Source organism: Camarhynchus parvulus, chromosome 17 (assembly GCF_901933205.1).
Source record: "Camarhynchus parvulus chromosome 17, STF_HiC, whole genome shotgun sequence".
NCBI classification, from domain to species: Eukaryota; Metazoa; Chordata; class Aves; order Passeriformes; family Thraupidae; genus Camarhynchus; species Camarhynchus parvulus.
Window position 1 is genome coordinate 3,747,082 of NC_044587.1, and position 18,538 is coordinate 3,765,619.

General features: G+C 48.4%; 4 protein-coding genes and 4 non-coding genes across 11 annotated transcripts; 2 read left to right on the plus strand and 6 right to left on the minus strand.

The window, feature by feature from the left end:
- Positions 1-31: 31 nt before the first annotated feature.
- On the minus strand, positions 32-3,121 carry SURF2 (surfeit 2). Its single transcript, XM_030961603.1, has 6 exons — positions 2,998-3,121; positions 2,419-2,573; positions 2,091-2,194; positions 1,490-1,681; positions 772-923; positions 32-136 (listed from the first exon to the last, which is right to left on the minus strand). Exons 1-6 carry the CDS (start codon positions 3,103-3,105, stop codon positions 53-55), a joined length of 795 nt encoding a protein of 264 aa, XP_030817463.1. The 5' UTR covers positions 3,106-3,121; the 3' UTR covers positions 32-52.
- Positions 3,122-3,174: 53 nt separating this feature from the next.
- On the plus strand, positions 3,175-7,978 carry LOC115910981 (surfeit locus protein 1). Of its 2 annotated transcripts, XM_030961598.1 has the most exons (9): positions 3,175-3,278; positions 3,857-3,938; positions 4,058-4,185; positions 4,543-4,625; positions 5,380-5,571; positions 6,067-6,139; positions 6,507-6,669; positions 7,211-7,292; positions 7,522-7,978. In XM_030961598.1, exons 1-9 carry the CDS (start codon positions 3,192-3,194, stop codon positions 7,586-7,588), a joined length of 957 nt encoding a protein of 318 aa, XP_030817458.1. In that variant the 5' UTR covers positions 3,175-3,191; the 3' UTR covers positions 7,589-7,978. The 2 variants fall into 2 exon arrangements, with proteins under 2 accessions (XP_030817458.1, XP_030817459.1); XM_030961599.1 differs by lacking the exons at positions 3,175-3,278; positions 3,857-3,938 and having other exon boundaries at positions 4,136-4,185; positions 4,543-4,642.
- Positions 7,979-8,326: 348 nt separating this feature from the next.
- On the minus strand, positions 8,327-12,224 carry RPL7A (ribosomal protein L7a). The gene is made up of 8 exons (XM_030961601.1): positions 12,182-12,224; positions 11,517-11,637; positions 11,102-11,251; positions 10,240-10,380; positions 9,825-9,904; positions 9,374-9,504; positions 8,941-9,010; positions 8,327-8,490 (listed from the first exon to the last, which is right to left on the minus strand). The coding sequence occupies exons 1-8, from the start codon at positions 12,182-12,184 to the stop codon at positions 8,386-8,388; spliced, it is 801 nt and encodes a 266-aa protein (XP_030817461.1). The 5' UTR covers positions 12,185-12,224; the 3' UTR covers positions 8,327-8,385.
- LOC115911092 lies at positions 9,579-9,652 on the minus strand. The gene has a single exon (XR_004061239.1). It is a non-coding gene; the product is annotated as a small nucleolar RNA SNORD36 (small nucleolar RNA).
- On the minus strand, positions 10,063-10,140 carry LOC115911093. The gene has a single exon (XR_004061240.1). It is a non-coding gene; the product is annotated as a small nucleolar RNA SNORD36 (small nucleolar RNA).
- LOC115911095 lies at positions 10,452-10,517 on the minus strand. The gene has a single exon (XR_004061242.1). It is a non-coding gene; the product is annotated as a small nucleolar RNA SNORD24 (small nucleolar RNA).
- On the minus strand, positions 11,320-11,393 carry LOC115911094. Its single transcript, XR_004061241.1, has one exon. It is a non-coding gene; the product is annotated as a small nucleolar RNA SNORD24 (small nucleolar RNA).
- A 27-nt stretch (positions 12,225-12,251) lies between the features above and the next one.
- On the plus strand, positions 12,252-18,245 carry MED22 (mediator complex subunit 22). 3 transcript variants are annotated; one of them, XM_030961607.1, is made up of 4 exons: positions 12,252-12,422; positions 12,822-12,902; positions 13,180-13,388; positions 16,865-18,245. In XM_030961607.1, exons 1-4 carry the CDS (start codon positions 12,300-12,302, stop codon positions 17,055-17,057), a joined length of 606 nt encoding a protein of 201 aa, XP_030817467.1. In that variant the 5' UTR covers positions 12,252-12,299; the 3' UTR covers positions 17,058-18,245. The 3 variants fall into 3 exon arrangements, with proteins under 3 accessions (XP_030817467.1, XP_030817466.1, XP_030817468.1); XM_030961606.1 differs by having other exon boundaries at positions 12,253-12,422; positions 16,859-18,245; XM_030961608.1 differs by lacking the exon at positions 16,865-18,245 and having other exon boundaries at positions 12,253-12,422; positions 13,180-15,937.
- Positions 18,246-18,538: the final 293 nt, after the last annotated feature.

Genomic DNA, 18,538 nt, shown 5'->3' on the forward strand with positions numbered 1-18,538 from the left:
TCCACTGGAACTGTTACACAACAGACTTCAGTCCAGGTATTTATCATAAAATTTATTTCCCATTGGTTGCTTTCTTGAAATTTTTGGGTTTTCGATGATGGCTCTTGAATTTCTTCTTTAAAGGGCCTGTCTGTTTCTGTAGGAAAAAAAAAGTTAATCAGCTTATTTCCAACATCCAGATCAAGCCTTGCCTGAGACAGCTTAAACAGCAAGTGAGTGTGATCTCTTTCAACAGCCAGAATGAGCCCAAGTCTGCTCATGGAGCCAGGATCCTACAGCTCAGCAGCCCTTTCTGATGGTTTCATTAGGAACAAACTGACAGGCTCCCTGCAGCAATGAATCCTAACTTTATCCAGCCCTAACCTTCTACTTTGACATATTTATAAAGCAAGGCAGTGGCAGAAGAATGGTCTAGAGGGACTCTGGGACTGCAAAACAATTTAATTTTTTGTGTATTTGGAGAAAATTACAGAATCCACAGGACACACATCAGCTTTCCTTCTACAGTGGCGTGGGGCAGGATCCCACCCAAGATGAGCTCTTCGTACAGGCAGGAACATCCCTCACTAGCCCAGCCAGGATAAACATTGCCATAAATATGGCAGGAATTCACACCTCGGGATGCAAGTCACTGTCTGGCACACAGGGAAAAATCTATTCTGAGCAGCTTTGCACCTTCTGCTGGTTCCCAGACAGGAATAGCTGGCACACCTACGGCCTGGGATCCCAGCTCCCCACCCCCTGCTGCTGCAGGCAGTGGATGATTCCCACCTTTCCTCTCTTGCCAGCTGCTCTGCTGCTGTCCCTCCTTGCCCCATGCTCTCCGTTCTGCTTGGCACCATCGTCCTCGTTGTCTGTCACAAAGTCATCGCTGCCCTTTGTGCTCTCTGCAGCTGGTGGGTTTTTTTCTGGGAAGAGTGCAGCTAAAAAAGATTCAGCTCAAAATCAGCTCCCTGTGCACACAGGCTCTGCCTCCCCTCACTTTGCTTTAAAGCTGCTTCCAGTCACCACGTGTCACTACTGAAATACTTGGGAAATAAACATGCTGGTGTTTTATTGGAAATGTGCCTTGATGCTCTTTCTGTTCCCATTCTGGGAATGTCAGCACAGGTGGTGCCATGTGTTACACCCCTGCTCCTGCAGCAAGATGCATTTGCACCTCCAGATCTAAATCAGCAGAACAGCCTGACCACCTTCTGCCAAGGATTTGCTGAGAAACATGGAAAGTGGAAATTCCTAAAACAACAAATCCCAGTGGATCTTGTATCCCTTCCCTCACACCTTGGATGATCCAATTTGTTATTACTTAGCATTAACTATTTCTTATTTGGTGGAGGTAAGCTTTTCCAAAACCCAAGGACTCCCAGCTGGATGAAGTCAGGTGTCTCTGGCACACCAGCATCAGGCAGCAGTGTAAAGAAACCAGGAGACAATTAACCAAGCAACTCCCTTGAGGGATGACATGGATGACACCAAGTTTCTCACTCACGTGGGTACAGGTCACTCATGCTGTCATCTGTGTCCTCTCCATCCTCCTCGCTGGATTTTGGCTCCCAGAACTCCTCTTTCCTGTGAGGCTGCTTGCTCCCATTTGTTTGGTCATCAGGGTGCTGTGCTCGCTGCTTCTTCTGTCTCAGGCAGGCAGGGACGTACTCCACTCCTTCCCTCTGGCATTCCTCATCTGAGAGAGAGGGTCAGGCAGCGCTGATCACTGCCCAGCCCCTGAGTCCTCCCATTCCCAGCTCAAGCTTGTAGGAAAAGCAACTCCAAAGTCCATCATGCTCCAAATATACATCTACAGTGACACTATGGACCAGGGAAGATGTTAACACAAGTTGTGCTGGACACACGAATCACACTCCCTGGGGGAGTCTCAGAGCTGATCCTCTTAAGGAAGGATGTTCCAAGGCATTTGCTAGAAGCCAATTGCTCCCTATATCTGAGCCCTTCCTTCCTAGCTGAGGAGGACACATAGTAACATACTGCTGTCTATTTAAACAGAGCTGTCCCACCCAGTTCAGAGAGAGGCTGGAGTCTCAACAGCTCAGGAAAGAAATGCTGCCTGGTACAGCTTCACAAAAGCTACTTACACGTTTTCAGGGCCTTCTGGTAGCGTTTCCCTTGGACGTGACGCAGGACGTGCTCTGGAAGCTTGTTGATGTGTCTGAGGGTGAGTTTGCAGAACAGCTGGTGTCTGCCAGACACAGAAAGAGCCAGCAACAGAGTTAAAGTGTGCTATGACCTCAGAACTTTTCACTTACAAGCACTTCAAGTTGCTCAAAGTTGATAAATACTTTATAAAGCTTTTCCCAGTCTCCCCAAATCCATAAAGACCTAAGAACTTTGTAAAGCCCAACCACTTTATTTCTGAGATTAAACAAAGTGTAAAGCACAACACACGGGAGGGAGAATACGTACAAATTCTTTGTGCTGGGCACTATGTGGGGCTCAAACGTGCCATAGTCGAACTCTCTGGCTGCCTTTATGAGCCGCTGGTACTTCTTGCCGCTGGTGTAAGCCTGCAGCTCCGACAGGCGACAGGGCAGCTCATGTCCTGTCAGCTTGCACCTCACCTGAAAAACACATTAAATGGTCAGGAAACCCAGGGGTTCATCCCACTCAATCTCAGAATCCATTCTGTTGGAAAGAACTTCTGAGATCATCGAGTCCAACCTCTGACCGATCCCCACCTTGTCAACCACACCATGGCACTCAGTGCCACGTCCAGTCGTTCTCCAGGCATCGGGGCTCCACCACCTCCCTGGGCAGCCCCTTCCAATGTCTGATCACCCTTCCCGTATCTATCCCCGGGCTGGGGAGGGCAGGACAGACCAGCGCTCTGCTCCCCGGCCTTGCAGCGTTGCACAAACCCCTCGGGGCAGGAGCTCGCTGGGGCCGAGCCCATCGGGTACCACGCGGTGCCGTCCCCATCACGGCCCCATCCCCTCAGGACCCTCACGGTGCCCCCCAGCCCTCACAGCCCTCACACGGCCGCACCTTGCCCGGCCCCGCGGGGCTGAGCAGCGGGTGCTGCCTCAGGAAGAGCCGCTCCGCCTCGGGCACCTCCGGCACGGCCGCGCTGCCGCCCGGGCCCGGCGCCGCCATCGCGAGGGGCCGGGCCGGGCCGCGTTTCCCGTTCCGGGCCGCGGGCAGGGCGGGGCCGGGCCGGGCCGGGCCGGGTCGGGGCTGCCATGGCCGCGCTGGTGCTGCGAGCGGCGCCCAGGCTGCTGAGGGAGCGGCGAGGCCCGGGGAGGCTCGAGGCAGCGGGGCCGGGGCGGGTAAGCCACTGATTCTGTCCTTCGATCCTGTCCCCTCATCCTGTCCCTTCATCCTGTCCCCTGATCGTGTCCCATTATCCTGTGCCCTGATTATGTCCCATTATCCTATCCCCTGATCCAGTCCCTTTCTTCTTTTCCTGATCATGTCCCCTCATCCTGTCCCTTGATCATGCCCAGTCATCCTGTCCCCTCATCCTGATCCAGTCCCTTGACCCTATCTCTTCATCCTATTCCCTCATCCTGTCCCATTTTCCTGTCCCCTCATCCTGTCCCCTGTTTCAGCTCCCTGATCCTGTCCCCTGTAGGCCTTTGTTTCTGTCAAGAATAGATTAAGTTCTTATGTGTTTGCTGATAGCGTGGATGAAAGTTCATTGCTCTGCTATAGGCAGCTCTGTAACAGAAATTTTATCTTATTTCATTTAAATTATAGCCTAACTCATAGTGTTTCACAGGCAGTTGCGCATTTGAGACTTAAATCAATGGATAAAAAACATTTCACGCAATCAGTCGCTGATATCACCTAAACAGAAGTTTTATAAAGCAGCAACATTACAAAGGATCTTTATTATTCTGTGTAGGCATCACAGTGCTTGATCAGAAGGACATTTTTTGGATGTCCTCTAACTAAGGGAGGTTCTGGTCTGGTTCAGAAGACTAAAGGTAAGAAAATATTTGTCTGGGCTTCTGCCCTGTTTCACCCTAATACCAAGATGTAATATTTCCTGCAGGAATTTAGCATCTCTTCTCTGAATCCTGTTCCTCGTTCTGTTTTTTTGTAGATGTTTGTTTGAGGTTCTGCAGACCACAAAGTTCTACAGCAGCTGCTGGCAAATCTGGAGAGGATGCCTTGCTGAAATGGGGCCTTCTCCTTGTCCCTCTGACCACGTTCGGCCTCGGCACATGGCAGGTACAAATAAATATTTCATTTTTTCAAAAAATGAGCACATGAGGACTGTCAAGTTTTTCCATCTGTTTGATCTAGTTCAGACAACAGGCAAGTTAAAGATTTGCTGTTATTTTACATTTCTGTTTTCCAAGTGTCCACTTGTAAGTCTTTAAAGGAAGTCTTTGTTTTTTTACACTTTTATTTTAGTATAAATATTTCTTCAAATTAAATTCAGTAGCCTCCATTTTCATATCTCTAATTACCCTGATTTAGGCCAGATCTGATGAGAAAATTATGACCAAGGTTTTAAGCTTGCTGGGGTTGTTACATTGCTCTGTTCTACCCTCAGGAGTTACTTTTGTGTTTGTTTATTTCCAGGTTCAGCGGCGCAAGTGGAAATTAGATTTGATTGCACAGCTGGCATCAAGAACCAGAGCAGATCCCATCCCTCTGACAATGGAGTATGGAAACAGGGATGGTTTGTTGTCTACAGAGCACTGACTGGGAATATTAGATATGGACTGTGCACTAATGAGCTTGTGCTGAACTGACCTGCATGAAAATGAAGGGATGCAATGGAAATTGGGATGTGCCAGCAAATTAGAAAGAGATCCTGATAATTTATTTATTTTTAGTAAAAGGATATGTCAGTTCTTTCCTGTGGGATACTCTAAATGCATGGGGAAGGATGAATGTGGGATGTAATTCATGGCATTTTTAATACCGCTGGGGAAGGAGGACTTGGGTGTCTGTGGTGTCCCAAAGGAATTGTTACTGCAACAGAGAGTCTTGGAGCAACAGCAGGACATGTGGAGCAGTTGTGTCAGATGTGAGAGAGATTTTTAAGGTCACTTGGTCACCTGGCACAACTCTCAGAAGGGCTCAGTTGTTGGATTTCATGGTGTGGGATGGGAAAGAAACACTTCCCATGGCTGGATGCACAGGCAGTGAGTCCCACCTGCTCTGTGATACCTGGGTTGCAGATATTGTGGGAAAAAACTTCTCCCTGGATGCTCCTGATCATCTCTATTTGATTCTCTGGGACAGCTGAAATACATTAAGCCATATTCCATGAGCTGTTTGTTTTCTGCCTCTGTTTGCCAACAGGCTCCATGCAGAGTGAACCATTAGGGAAAAGGAGAACCCCGCAATAAAATCTCCCGATTGAACTCACCTAGCACAGCTGAGATTTTGTTTTCCTCTTGTTCCTTGCAGCCCCATGGAACTGAAGGAGTTGGAGTACAGACCCGTGCAGGTGCGGGGGCGTTTTGACCACTCCAAGGAGCTGTACCTCCTGCCCCGCTCCCTGCTGGACCCCGAGCGCGAGGCGCGCGAGGCCGGCAGGATCTCGTCCCACCCGGAGAACGGAGCCAACGTCATCACCCCCTTCTACTGCACAGAGCTTGGGTGAGTCCAGGAGGGTCCTGCTCCATGGGGGCACTCACTTCTCCTTGGAAAATCTGAATCCTGGTGGTTGGGTTTGTATCTATCACTCACAGAATTCACAGAATCACTAAAGATCATCAAATCCAGTCCAGCCCCAGCACCTCAACTAAACCCTGGACCCAGCTCCACATCCAGTCTTTTCTTAAACATATCCAGGGATGGTAACTCCACCACCTCCCCAGGCAGACCATTCCAGAACTTTATCACCCTTTTTGTAAAAAACTTCTTCCTAATATCCAACCTCTATTTCCCTGCCTTAAAAAGTATCTCTTAGTCTGTGACGTCATTGAGGCTCCATTTGAAATTGTATTTAAATTCCTTTATAATGTGCATTCAGGTGACAGCAAAAGTGGCAGCAAACACGCGGGTTGCTTTTTTCTTTGGTCTTTAGTTCTAGGCAGCAGCAGGAATAAATTCCCTTTCACTCCTGAGCAGTGCTTCTTTATGTAACTCTAGGGTCACGATTTTAGTCAACCGAGGATTTGTGCCCAAGAATAAATTGAAACCAGAGACCAGGCTGAAGGGACAGGTAAGGGGGATCCAGGGAATGGGGGGTGTTACTTTGTGCCCCTTGGTTACCCAGAGGCACCACTCACTAATCCAGAAAGGCAGGAGCTATGTTCAGCATCATGGGAGGTGATTTAATTAGTCATTGCAATTTTCAAAGACAACAAACCTTTAATTCCCACCTTTTTGTTAAGTAAATAACGTGTTTTACAAACAAGGAGCTGTTCTGCTTTTTTCCTTGCTGTGTTACAGGACTGCCCCACTGCAGGGGAACAGCCACTTCATTTATGCTCAGAGCCCTCAAGTGCCACATCTTCCTGACAGGAAATGTGTCAGAATATGAAATCAGTCTTGAAACATTCCTTTTTTCTTTCTGCACTGCTCCTCAGATTGAAGATGAGATTGATCTCACAGGGGTGGTGAGGTTAACGGAAAAAAGGAAACCCTTTGTGCCTGAAAACAACATTGAACAAAACCGCTGGCACTACCGGGACCTGGAGGCCATGGCCAAGGTGACTGGTGCTGAGCCCATCTTCATCGATGCAGATTTCAGTAAGTCACAGAGGAACCCAGCCCCGTGTCCAATTTACATCACTCTCCCTCCCTTTCCCCTCAGTTCTCTTCCTGTGCTCTGCCAGCTCAGTCTATTGAAGGTGACAGGGAGCCTGTGAGCGAGCTGGAGAAAAACTTTTGTCAGGAGCATCAAAGATGGGACAAAGGGTGTGGCTTCAAACTGCCGGAGGGCAGGGTTAGATGGGATGTTGGGAAAGAATTCTTCCCTGGGAACGTGGGAAGGCCCTGGCACAGGGGGCTCAGAGCAGCTGTGGCTGCCCCTGGATCCCTGGAAGTGTCCCAGGCCAGGCTGGACAGGGCTTGGAGCACCCTGGGATAGAGGCATGACAGGGGGTGGAATGAGATAAGCTTTAAGGTCCTTTCCAACCCAAACCATTCTGGGATTCTGTGAACTTGGGAACACCACTGGCTGAGTGAGAGCAGGGTATGCACCAGATTGATCACTTTCTTCCCTTCTTAGACACAGTGCAGCTCCACATTGTGCAGGTAAGGATTTAACTTGGCTGTGTTGTCCCCACAGAAAGCACAGTCCCGGGCGGGCCCATCGGGGGCCAGACGAGGGTGAGCCTGCGGAACGAGCACATGCAGTACATTGTCACCTGGTAAGGGACCAGCCAGTTCATTGTCACCTGGTAGGGACCAGCCCCAGCACATCAGTACATTGTCACCTGGTGGGGGACCTGCCTGGGCTCCTCTGGAGGAGCCCTTGAGCTACAAAAGGCCAGTTTTAACCTAAATAGTTTGTGCCAGGAGGTTTGGCTTGGTTATTGCAGCTGTCTTAGGGAGGCCCAGTCCACCCTGGAAAGGTGCCAATGTGTGATTCTCTCACAGGTACGGCTTGTGTGCTGCAACTTCCTTCTTGTGGTACAAGAAATTTATACAGAAGGTACCTCTGTGAGGGGAAGGAAGAAGCATCTTTGTGCTACAGTCAAGAGCAGACTTTTATGGATGACAGGAGCCTGATCAGTCCTAAGTACTTGAAGTACCTGGAATTCCAGAGCAGTTTCAGCAAACATATTATCAAGCTGCAAATAGACTTGAAGCAATCCCTGCAAATTGAGCTCCCACCAGTGTGATCTGGCTGCAGCTTGGGAGCACTGAACTTCAAAAATACATTTTTCTATCCTGGTTGGTTGTAAGCTACATTCTAACTCCATTTTTTTTCCTTAAGACAAATCCTGAGGATTTTGTTAATCAGCCTGTTTGCAACAAGTCCTTCCTGAAGTCAGGCATGGCTCACAGCAGTTGCAGCAGAATAAATAAAGGCCTTCAGGTCTTTGCCTTGTGACTTGCATCATGCATCTTACATGGAACAGCAGCAAAGCTGAATTAGAGGTTCCTGTGGACACTCGGGTCTAGCTGGGGAAGGCAGCCTGTGGCTTTGCAAGATGAGGGCTGGCAAAAACAACCACTGCAGCTGGAGCCTTGGTAGCCTCCATCCAGTGCCACCAGACCAAGTCAGCACTCAGGAAAGTCTTGATTCTTCCCCCTCAGCCTGCCCTCATTGCAAGGGGCACTGCAGGTGTGGAAGGCTGTACCACTGTGTGTAACCCATACGGTAACCCAGTCCTAAGTAAGAAGAAATCAAGAGCTATTTTTGAAATACTCCCTGCCTAAAACACTCCTGTGAACAGAGACCACTGAAACAGCTGGGGTTTATTATGTACAGAGAACACGGTGCAATGCAGTACATCTTCAGCCCAGCTTCGTAGCCAGCTCTTTAGCCTTTGCCTTTTCCAGCTTGGCAATGCGAGCCACCGATTTTGGACCCAGGACGTTCCCGCCCCAGTGACGACGGATCTGCAAGGAAAGGACAACACATTAGAGACCTCACTCCACCTCTCATCTCACTGTGGCACTCAATTCTGCACAAGGGGAAGAGCTCCCTCAACTAAAAAGTCCTGCACATTTCAAGCATTACACTACATTTTGGGGCAGCAAAGAGAAAAGTTTAAGATCTTTCCCAATGAGGGATGTTGGATTCAGCTATCCCATAACTCCTGGATTTGGGATATGGAGTTTAGGTAGCAAAAGCTGTTGCCCTCTCTACAATCTTTGCCCTAGGTTTACTTCTAACCTGGTGACAGCTTGCACATTTTACCCCATCCTCAGGTAGAGAATCTGGGTTCACTGTAAGCAAACCTAGGTGTAACATGCCCAAGTATAAATTCACGTCACTATGTCCCATTTCTCCCTTCTGGGAATGTTAACAGTGTAAAAAGACAAGGCCAGCAGCACACAGAATCTTACCTCATCATATCTGTCATTGTAGTTGGTCTTGACAGCCTCCACCAGCTTTGCAAGGGCTCCCTTATCCTCCCTGTTGATGAGAGTTTTAGTTCCTTTAGAGCCTTGATTTAACATTTTCCATAAATATTTTGCCATAGAATTTGAGAGCTTCTAGTGACACCCCAATTTTTCAAGTTAAGCAAAAGCATCACTTACAAAGGGTTAACACTCAGAATCTGCACTGCTTGGATTTTAGAGTAACCACCCTTTTGGTAAACCAAAATAATTGCACCTTCAGAATTTGATAGAGACATTTTTATCAGACACTACAGAGGTGGCATTTGTATTTTACTATTTCAGAGAGACCCAAGTTTGCTACCCACCTGCCTAGAGCCTGTTTAGGGCAGTTTGCTTTCTCCACAAGACAAATCAAGCGAGCTCCCAGAACACTTACGGGTTAACCTGGGTGAAGGCCACAGAGGTGCAGGTCTTCCTGTGGACCAGCCTGCCCAGCCTGGCTTTGCCCTTGATGATGCAGTAGGGAACTCCCATCTTGCGGCACAGGGCTGGCAGGAAAACCACCAGCTGGAAGGGAAGGGAGAGCTGAGCAACTGAGGGAGAACAGCCCTTTGTGCTGCCTGTCAGCCTGGGCTGTGCCAACTGCTCAGTGTTAAAAAGCTCGTTTTGCTCTTCACTGCTGCTTCAGGTGAAGAAATTCAAAACATCATTGCAAGGGCCCAGCCTCACTGTCCAACCAGGACAACTACAAACATGCACAAGCAGCCAGTTCTGGAAAATGTGTATTTTTTTTCTGCATTCTCTTTCATGCAATTTGTCCTAAAACTCATTTTTGCCTTAAAAGCATTTCTAACCCCAGTTACACAGGTAACCTGTAACATGCTCACCTCAATGGGGTCTACATCGTGGGCAATAACAACAAGCTGAGCTTTCTTGTTCTCCACCAGAGTTGTGACAGTATTGATACCTGAAAAACAAGTTCTAGATAAGCTTTGATTCCTCTCAGTCCATTTCTAGAGCTTTCTTACAAGTCAACTCTGATTCCATAGAACAGCAGCACTATGGAAGTTACAAAAACTTTACAAAAACATCAGTGGCACAAAGACATTTCATGGACAATTTGCTAAAGCTCAGGGTTAAAAAGCTCGTCTGTTTTGCTCTTCACTTTGAGCTCAGGTGAAGAAATTCATAACATCATTGCCATAGCTTGTCCAAGGCTGGCTGAAGAACCAACTCTCCATGAGTTTTCTCTCTCCCAAAGTGCCACACTGCCATGTTTCCCCAGCTCAGGTACAAAGTTACCTGCTCGGAGGACAGGTGGCCGCTTGGTTGGAGCATCTCCCTTTCCTGCAGCTTTCTGCTCAGCACGAGCCAGCAGCCTCTGCTTCTTCTCTTGCTTATTTTCAGGCCTGTATTTGTGGGCCAGCTTCAGAAGCTGTGTGGCTGGAAGAAAACATCTACTAATTAGTTGCATGACCTGAAAATCTAAGCATTCTTTTTAAAAAATACTGCAGTGCATCAGCGATCTTGGTGGTTGTCATCACTTTTTTTTTCACAGCAAAAAGTGATCATCATCTGCACAGCCCAAGAGAAGAGCACCCTGAGAGTCCTTGTTTGCATGCAGCTCTGATGGCACCGAGAGCTCCTTGACTGGATGAAGAAATGCCACAGCAATTATGCTTAGAGGTGGTACGTAGCTCTTTTAAAGCAAGGAGCATCTATGAGGAAGAATTATTCTACATAGGCCCAAAGTTTTTTGCATTCACAGAAGACCCCTAAATCCCTTCTTCCTTCAGTGCCAGTTTTCCCCCAAAACCTGCACTCCCACAGATGTCTCGAGCAATCTATTTATACCACCCTGGGTAGTCCTCCATGAAGCTGGAAGAATGGAATCACAGTTAAGATTTAATGCAGGGTTTGGGTCACTAAATAGAGCTTTGGTATTTTATAAATCCCTTTTCAAGATACACAGCAGCAATCCAAAATTTAAGGCAGCAAACTGATTTTGACACCACCCTGGTTGCTATTAAAGCCTCCCTAAAACACGTCCACAGACACAGTCCAGCTTAATTTTGTTAAGACTCATTTTGGTTTCTTTGCCCTTTTCTGAGGCACTTCCCATTTACAACCCAAGCCAAGAGAACCTTGTGGGGCACATCCTCACCTGTCTGGCGGTCCAGAGCCTGGGTGAACTGGTTGATGGCAGGAGGCACCTTGAGGCGTTTGTAGAGGATGGACCTCTGGCGCTGCAGCCGAATGTAGCGCGGCCATTTCACAAACCGGGTGAGGTCACGCTTGGGCTGGATATCCTGTCCTAAAAAAACACAGCCTTTAGCTCAGGGCTGCCCCAAATCCAGAGCAGCAGCAGGGGAAAGGCACAGGAGCATCAGTGATCTTGGTGGTTGATGTGTCAGCACGACCACTCAGATAGCAAATATTCTTTCACATCATCTGCGCCTTGTACGAGAGCAGCACTGCACAATGTCTGCAGTGGTTTTTAATGTTTATAACTTAGACATCTGTTCATTGAACAAAAAAAAAGCCATAGGATCAACTATCCCAAATATCCACTTACTCACCGATGCCAAAGTTCTTGGGCCTCTTCTCAAAGAGGGGATTGACAACCTTCTTGGCCTCCTGCTTCTTGACTACAGCAGGGGCTGGTGCCACCTTCTTGCCCTTGGCCTTCTTTCCTTTCGGCTGCAAGAAAGAAATACACACTGTCTTCTTTTGCCTCTAAAACTTGAATGCTTAGGAATTACCCGCCCACCCTGGAAATGCATTTGTTTTCCTAGGCATTTCACCAGCCTGGCGGCTTCCCATGCTCGCCCTGCTCTCCCAGAGAAAGAGAACATCCTTTGCTTTACACTTACACGGTTTATAAACCACCCCGAGAGAGAAAAGGATTAAAGCGAGCGTGTTGATCGCTTCCCCGAGAGCATCCGAAATACCCCCACGGCGCGTTTCTGACCACCAGGACCCGACCTACCCCGGGAAAGCCCCGCGGCCCGGCCGGGCTGCCCGAGCCGGCAGCAGCCACAGGCTCCCGGCCCGGGCTGCCAGGCCCATCCGCGGCCTTCCCCCATCACCGCAAATCGGGCACGAAACACCGCTCCACCGCCTCCCCCGCCAGCCGAGCACCCTCGCGGCGCGACCACAGCCCATCGACGGCAGCGGATGACGGCGGGCGGCCGCAGATGGCGGCGGATGGCCCCAGCCCCCCCGCGCCGACGCCATCACTCACCATCTTGGGCAGCGGGAGAGAAAGGCGGAGCGAGGCATGCCGGGAGATATCTACGGCGCGCGAGGTCTCGCGAGAGCGCGGGAGGGCGGGGCCGGGGCCGTGAGGGGAGGGTGCGGCCATGGCGCAGCCCCGGGTGCTGCCGCAGAGCAAGGAGACCCTGCTGCAGTCCTACAACAAACGCCTCAAGGACGATGTCAAATCCATCATGGATAACTTCACCGAAATCATCAAGACGGCCAAGGTGGGCCTGAGCACTCCGGGTGCTAAGCGGAGAAGGGCGGGGGTACGCGAGGAACAATGGGCTGTGAGGGGAGACCCTTTCGTAGAATACTCGGATGTTAAAGGCTTTAAAGGGACCTTAAAGATTGTTCCTCTGCCATGGGCAGGGACGCCTTCCACCCGTTCAGCCTAGCCTTGGACACTGTGTGACTTGAACTGTAATTCACATACAGATGTAAATTTCACATGACATGCCTAATGAGTGATCTCATTTCACATCTGTAGGAAATTCACACACGTTTCCGCAGCTATAGGAAATTCACACACATATCCACATGTATATACCCATATATTATAGCATAGTAATTCTCTGTTTGAATTTTAAGTATGTAGAGGTGGATTTGTGTACTTTTCTCTTTAGATTGAGGATGAAACTCAAGTTTCTCGAGCAACCCAGGGTGAACAAGATAACTACGAGATGCACGTCAGAGCTGCAAATATTGTGAGTAGCACTGTACTGGTCAGCCCTGTGGGCAGCACATCCTGCAGGGGCTGTTGGGTTCATTTTTGGATCTTTATAACATTCCCAAGGGCTGCTGCCAGTAGAGTAACTTCATGTTTGGGAAAGCTGGGTCAGAATTCTGTCAGAATCCTCACATTGTGGGAGTTTTTATCCAAAGTTTGGGTGAAGGAGCAGCTTGGGAGATCTTGGAACTGGAGCAAAGTTCTGATGTGTGTTCTGATCTGTTCTGATGTGTGATTTTTCTCGCTGCTGCAAGGTCCGAGCTGGCGAGTCCCTGATGAAACTCGTGTCTGACCTGAAGCAGTTCTTGATCCTCAACGATTTCCCCTCTGTGAACGAGGCCATCAACCAGCGCAACCAGCAGCTGAGGAGCCTGCAGGAGGAGTGTGACAAGAAGCTGATTGCCCTGAGGGATGAGATCTCCATTGACCTGTACGAGCTAGAAGAAGAATATTACTCTTCCAGGTACAAATAGGGCAGTGGACTCTGCCTTACAACTCCAGGCCTTTTTGGGGTAGTTAGTCCAGACCATCAAATAGCCCTTAGAGTATAGGTGTTGAGAATGTTCCCCAAAAATTTTTAGTCCTACTTTTAATTAGGTCAAACTCTTTTTCTTCAACTAAAGCCTTTTCCTTGTAGATATCCTACAGGGTTTAAATATCTTGGTGAAGGAGGTGTTCACAACATCACAGGTTTGATAGGTAATTTCCTTAGGCTTCTGTTGTAATCATTAGAAAAGAAGATGAATTTCCCTGGGGGAAATCCCTCTGAAGGAGCCTCTGGCTCTCTCCCTGCAAAGACCAGCCTGCTGAACTGGGTTCTGGTGTCAGCTTGGTGGTGAGTCCTTTCACAAGTGACCTGGTCACACATTGTGCCTTTTCCTTCACAGTCCACTGCCCCCAGCTGTCTCCAGTCCTGCTGGGGTCAACATTTGCAAAGAGCAAAAAGACTTGCTCAGTTTCATTGAATTATGAAGTATTGTGATAGGATTTTCTAAGGAATGACTTATTACTGATTTGTTTGTGGGATTTTTAATATTTTTAAAAGCTTTTTATTTAGCAAACAGACTTTAGAGAATTCAGACACTTTCTTTTTTATTTTTTTGTCATGCACTCCAGCACTTCTAATTAATGATGCAGTAAATGAAAGCAGAAGAAAACAAATGTAAACCTGGTTATTTTGGCTGCACTTTCCAAGCTAAGTGAAGTCAGTGCAATAATTCTAGGACTTTTAAACAAACACTTAATTTTAAAAAAATCTGATGTAAAATTTTACTGACCAGGTTTTCTATGTTTGCCTTTTCCATTTTTCTAAGAATGCTGAATGCCTATAGCCCCAGCTAAGTCAACTAAATTGCTCAATATATTTGAAAGTAAGGCCATTTTTTATGAGTAATATATGTATTTTAAGAGTAAAAAGATAATAATAGGACACAGCTTAGAGGCAAAAACTTAGAGTTATTTTTCAAACTTTATTCAGTTTTTTGAGGAGGTTGTGATGATCACAAACCCAAGCACCTGTGCAGGTGCTGATAGGTCCATGGCATAGCAGTGAGCTTATCCAGAGGGATGTGGTTGGGATGAGAGTGCCCCACATGTGCCAGGTGTGCCTCCCTCACCCTGTCCCCAAACTGCCACCACTGTGTGCTGGTCACTCTCACTTTTGCACTGAGGGGTTCTGGCCGTGCTGGCATGGTCTGTTCACCTGCCTGGCCCCAGATGCCACATAAAGCAACCCTTGCTGGCAGAACTAACATGGAAACACAAATGTTGGTGCACATCAGATGGATTTGCCTTCCTGCTCTTTCTTATGGGTTATGAGGTGAGGAAACCTGGCAGCTCTGCGGAGCTGTTATCTGACACTTTGTTATCATGTAGCACTTGGCCGTTTGCTTCCTCCCTTCCTGTGCTCTTTCCTGTCTTTTTCTGCACCAAAGAAATTGTGTCTGTGTAAATACAGAAACAGTGGTTTATTCAAAGTCCTTTTATAATTAGAATACTACAATATTTTTAATGAAATCTTATTGTCTAATGTGGGGGGAAGGGTTTCTGTTATGTCACAGCCATGTTTCAGTGGCTGTCAACACAACAGCCTGTTTGCCCCCAAGGGGGAGTTCCTTGCTGTCCTGGGTATGCCTGGTCAGTTGTAGGGTCAGGTGTTTGCCAGGCTTTTTTTGTGCACATGAGGCTTTTGATGAGACCCAAAAGCAGGTCCTTGAAACTAAAGATTGTCCTGAAGGAATCTTTGTTTTCCTGCCCTGTGATCAAATGTTTTTCTAGAGTGTCCCTCTGCCCTCAGACTGGCTGGGTGCCTCAGGGAAGTAGTGAAGTCCCTTCCATGCCCTGAGGAGCCCTCCCAGGACAGAGCAGGCTGGCCAGTGCTCCTGGGCTGTGCAGAGCTGCTCACTGGGCCTGACTTTTGAGGAGTGTTAGCTGAGAGTGGAGCTTAGGCTCTTCCCCTGTTCTCACTGGGGCAGCAGGAGAAGCAGTCATGCTTCTGACACAGCTGGAACGTGGTTAGCAGCTCCCTGCCATGAGGTGTGGATGCTGTGGTCAGGTTCTCCTGGGAAATCCTGGCTTGAGGTCCGTGACAGAACAGGAGTTGTAGTTCTGGTTCAGTCCTGGAATCCAGCTCCACTGTGTTGGGGACTGATCTTCCAAGGGATTTTACAGAAGCCCCAGATATAAAACCTGTACCCACTGCCTTCTCACTTCTGCAAAGCCATCTGGGTGATGCTGCCAGAAAAGAGCTCAGCTTGCACCTGGTGCTTTGTGTGCTTGTTCCCCAAAGTGGTAACTGCAAGTCCAGCTTGCCCTCTCTCATCCTAACCCCCAGACCTGCATTTGTGTTCCATTGCTCCCTCCTCTGAGATCACAGGAGCTGTCCTGAGTGTGGGGTTAAATCTCACGTTTCATGTTTGTGCAATATGAACTGTCTCATATTTCTATACCTAAAATATTTCCCTAAGCATCAGTCCATACATTACAAATGTAAATAAAGCTGCAACAACAAAATCACTTGACCCCCTGGGTTTGTTTTTCTCTGAATGCAAGCTGCTTTCTGCTCCAGCACTCACTTTGTCTTGGGTGTCTCTTGTGTGTGCAGCTCCTTCTTCTCTTTGGGATTTGTGTTGGTTTTGTTCCAGTTCTTTCCATGTTTCTTTTTAGTTTTGGCCCTTCCACATTATGTTTTCCTCAGAGTATGGGCAAGAATTAGGCAGTTGTTTAAAAACCTTATTTTCCCACACTGCTGGTTCATCCAGTGTTGGAGTCCAGCCAGTTGCTTTTAGAAGCACTGTTAGCTCAGGCTCTTTGGGACAAGGCAGGAGCTGTCAGTATTTCATAATCAAACTGGGAAGTTTCAATGGAAGATCCAAACCTGTGGAGCACTTTTTTGAAAGGGCAGGGGTGCAAATAGGGTTCTTCTTTATTGTAACAGGGACAGGCCCCAAAACAATTGTGGCAGGTTCTTTTGCTGAAGTAAAATGTAAAGCAGGATTTCTATTTTTTCCTCACATAGGCTGCAGTCTAATTCCAAGTAAAATAATTGTGGGTAAGGTCCATGTCTCACTCATCAGAAGGAGAAATCGTACATTTGGGGTGCCAGGACTTCAGCTCAGATCTTTTCAGAGACTTGGAGTGTCTGGATTAGAATTGAGCTTCTGTTTTATTTTGTAGCCACAGTTCTTTTCTAAAATTGTCCCAATCCTCACCAGGCCCAAGAGATTTTAGGACCAGCCCTTGTGGAGGTTGTCTTAGGGAAGGCCAAAGTCACACGACTTCAGATGATTTCATGAACGCAGACCTTACATCCAGCATTTTTTTGCCATTTTCTTAATGCTTTGCTTCTGTCTTGCTCCCTCCACCCTTTCCATCCCTCCCGTCCTCTATCACCACACCTGCTCTCTCCTCACTGGGGTTGTTTGTTCTGGAAAGCTACAGTCTGTGTGACAGCAATGATCTCCCACTGTGCGAAGCCTACTGGAGACAAGACTTTGCCACGCTGTCCCCCGAGAGCCTCTCGATGCCTCTGGCAGCCGCCACAGCCGAGCAGAGCGTTGCCACCTCGCAGAGTTCCACCCCTTCGCACCCGCACGTCAACGGGCACGGGGCGGGCCCCGCCGAGCATTCCTGAAGAGGATCGGCTGCTGCCGGGCGCGGTTCACCCGGGGATGGCCCCGCCGAGTGTTCCTGAACAGGATCCGCGGCTCACCCGGGGATGGCCCCGCGCTGCTGGAAGTCTTCCTCCTGCTGTGCCGAGCAAGCGGCTCCTGCTGCCGGGAGGAGGCACTGGAGCTGTGCTGGCAGGGCTCTGCTCCCTGCATGGCTGCAGTGCTTCCTCCACGCCAGGACCTTGCCAGGAGTGTTGCTGTCCATAAGAGATAGAGATGTGTAGACACAAAGTGAATCTCATTATAACAAATTAGAGTCGGGTTTGCTTTAACGTGATAGTTACGTGTAGAGTTCATTAGAAGTCTTAGAAGTTTGTTTCCATGTGAGTGTTGGGAGTTGAATTTCTTTGGGATAAACTTGAGCCAAATGTGGGGGCAGTGAGTGTGTTGGGGTTTTTACTCTGCTTCCCAAGGTTATTGACATTCTGGCTGCTTTAAAGCTCTCTCAGGATGGCACCTGACAACCTCTGGTCTACTGTAAATTTTATACAACAGTCTTCACTGTCAAAATGCTTTACAAACTTGAACTCTTGAGGAAGATCCCAGGAGACCCTTATGGAGGACCAGTGTTCCCCCTGGAAGAAGAACAGGCAGACAGGGATCAGACTGAGGGATCAATGACACCACTTGCTCAAAGCCACAAAGAGAAGCAGTGTCATGCTTTAGTCAGTCGATTCCTTCCTCAGTGTTTACACAGAAATTCCTGTTAATGTAGTCTGAGCTAACATGGAGCCACTGTTTATGCTGGCTTTTAGTTTTGTCTAATGAAAAAATCTTGAGAGCAGTGAGGAATACTCGTTACTCTCAGTTTCCTTCCAAAGAAACACATTTGGTGCTTGGTCTGCAGCTGTTCAGCAGCTCAGCACATCTGCTGTCCTTTCCTTTCGTGGTGGCTCTGCCTTGGCTCGAGCTGCGCAGCTGAAAGGGAGATGCTACTGACCTGGACAGTGTCACCACAGCTCGGTGTCACGGGCACCACAGAGCCACCAGGGCATTCCAACTGAGCTGAGCTTCCCCAGCTTTCTGCTGTAACGTCTCATTTCTTAGGATGTGAATTTTTGCTATTATTTTTTGGTTTCTTTTTCTTCCATTCCATTTATTTTTGTAACTAGGTGATTTAATAAAACTGACTGTTTTGTATAATTTTTAAAGCGTGTGTTTTCAGCCACGAGGCTTTGTGAAAAGTGTCACAATATGAGCGTGCACATGCGAGGAGGGGACGAGCTCCCTGCAGGGGCTGCAGAAAGCATCACGAAACTCGTCCGTGCTCTGGGGACCTCACCCTTGTGCAGGGTTTTGTCCTCCAGTACAGGGAGGTTTGGCAAAGAAAGGTTCGGGACCTGCGGCGGAGGCGACCCGGGGGCTGCCTGCGGGGCTCCGGGGAGGTGTCTGGAAGGCACGGGGATCGCTGTAAGATCCGTTTTAGTGCAATACAACAGGTCGC

Coding starts and splice junctions, on each gene's coding strand:
- SURF2 (XM_030961603.1), bottom strand. CDS start 3,105: ATGGCGGCGCCGGGCCCGGGCGGCAGCGCGGCCGTGCCGGAGGTGCCC. Junction 2,195..2,418: donor GTGCCCAGCACAAAGAATTT/GTACGTATTCTC, acceptor TGTGTCTGGCAG/ACACCAGCTGTTCTGCAAAC. Junction 137..771: donor CAGCTGGCAAGAGAGGAAAG/GTGGGAATCATC, acceptor TTTTTCCTACAG/AAACAGACAGGCCCTTTAAA.
- LOC115910981 (XM_030961598.1), top strand. CDS start 3,192: ATGGCCGCGCTGGTGCTGCGAGCGGCGCCCAGGCTGCTGAGGGAGCGG. Junction 4,186..4,542: donor TCGGCCTCGGCACATGGCAG/GTACAAATAAAT, acceptor GTTTATTTCCAG/GTTCAGCGGCGCAAGTGGAA. Junction 7,293..7,521: donor ATGCAGTACATTGTCACCTG/GTAAGGGACCAG, acceptor ATTCTCTCACAG/GTACGGCTTGTGTGCTGCAA.
- RPL7A (XM_030961601.1), bottom strand. Junction 11,252..11,516: donor GCCCAAGAACTTTGGCATCG/GTGAGTAAGTGG, acceptor GTGTTTTTTTAG/GACAGGATATCCAGCCCAAG. Junction 8,491..8,940: donor ACAATGACAGATATGATGAG/GTAAGATTCTGT, acceptor CTTTCCTTGCAG/ATCCGTCGTCACTGGGGCGG.
- MED22 (XM_030961606.1), top strand. CDS start 12,300: ATGGCGCAGCCCCGGGTGCTGCCGCAGAGCAAGGAGACCCTGCTGCAG. Junction 12,423..12,821: donor AAATCATCAAGACGGCCAAG/GTGGGCCTGAGC, acceptor TTTTCTCTTTAG/ATTGAGGATGAAACTCAAGT. Junction 13,389..16,858: donor GAAGAATATTACTCTTCCAG/GTACAAATAGGG, acceptor TGTTCTGGAAAG/CTACAGTCTGTGTGACAGCA.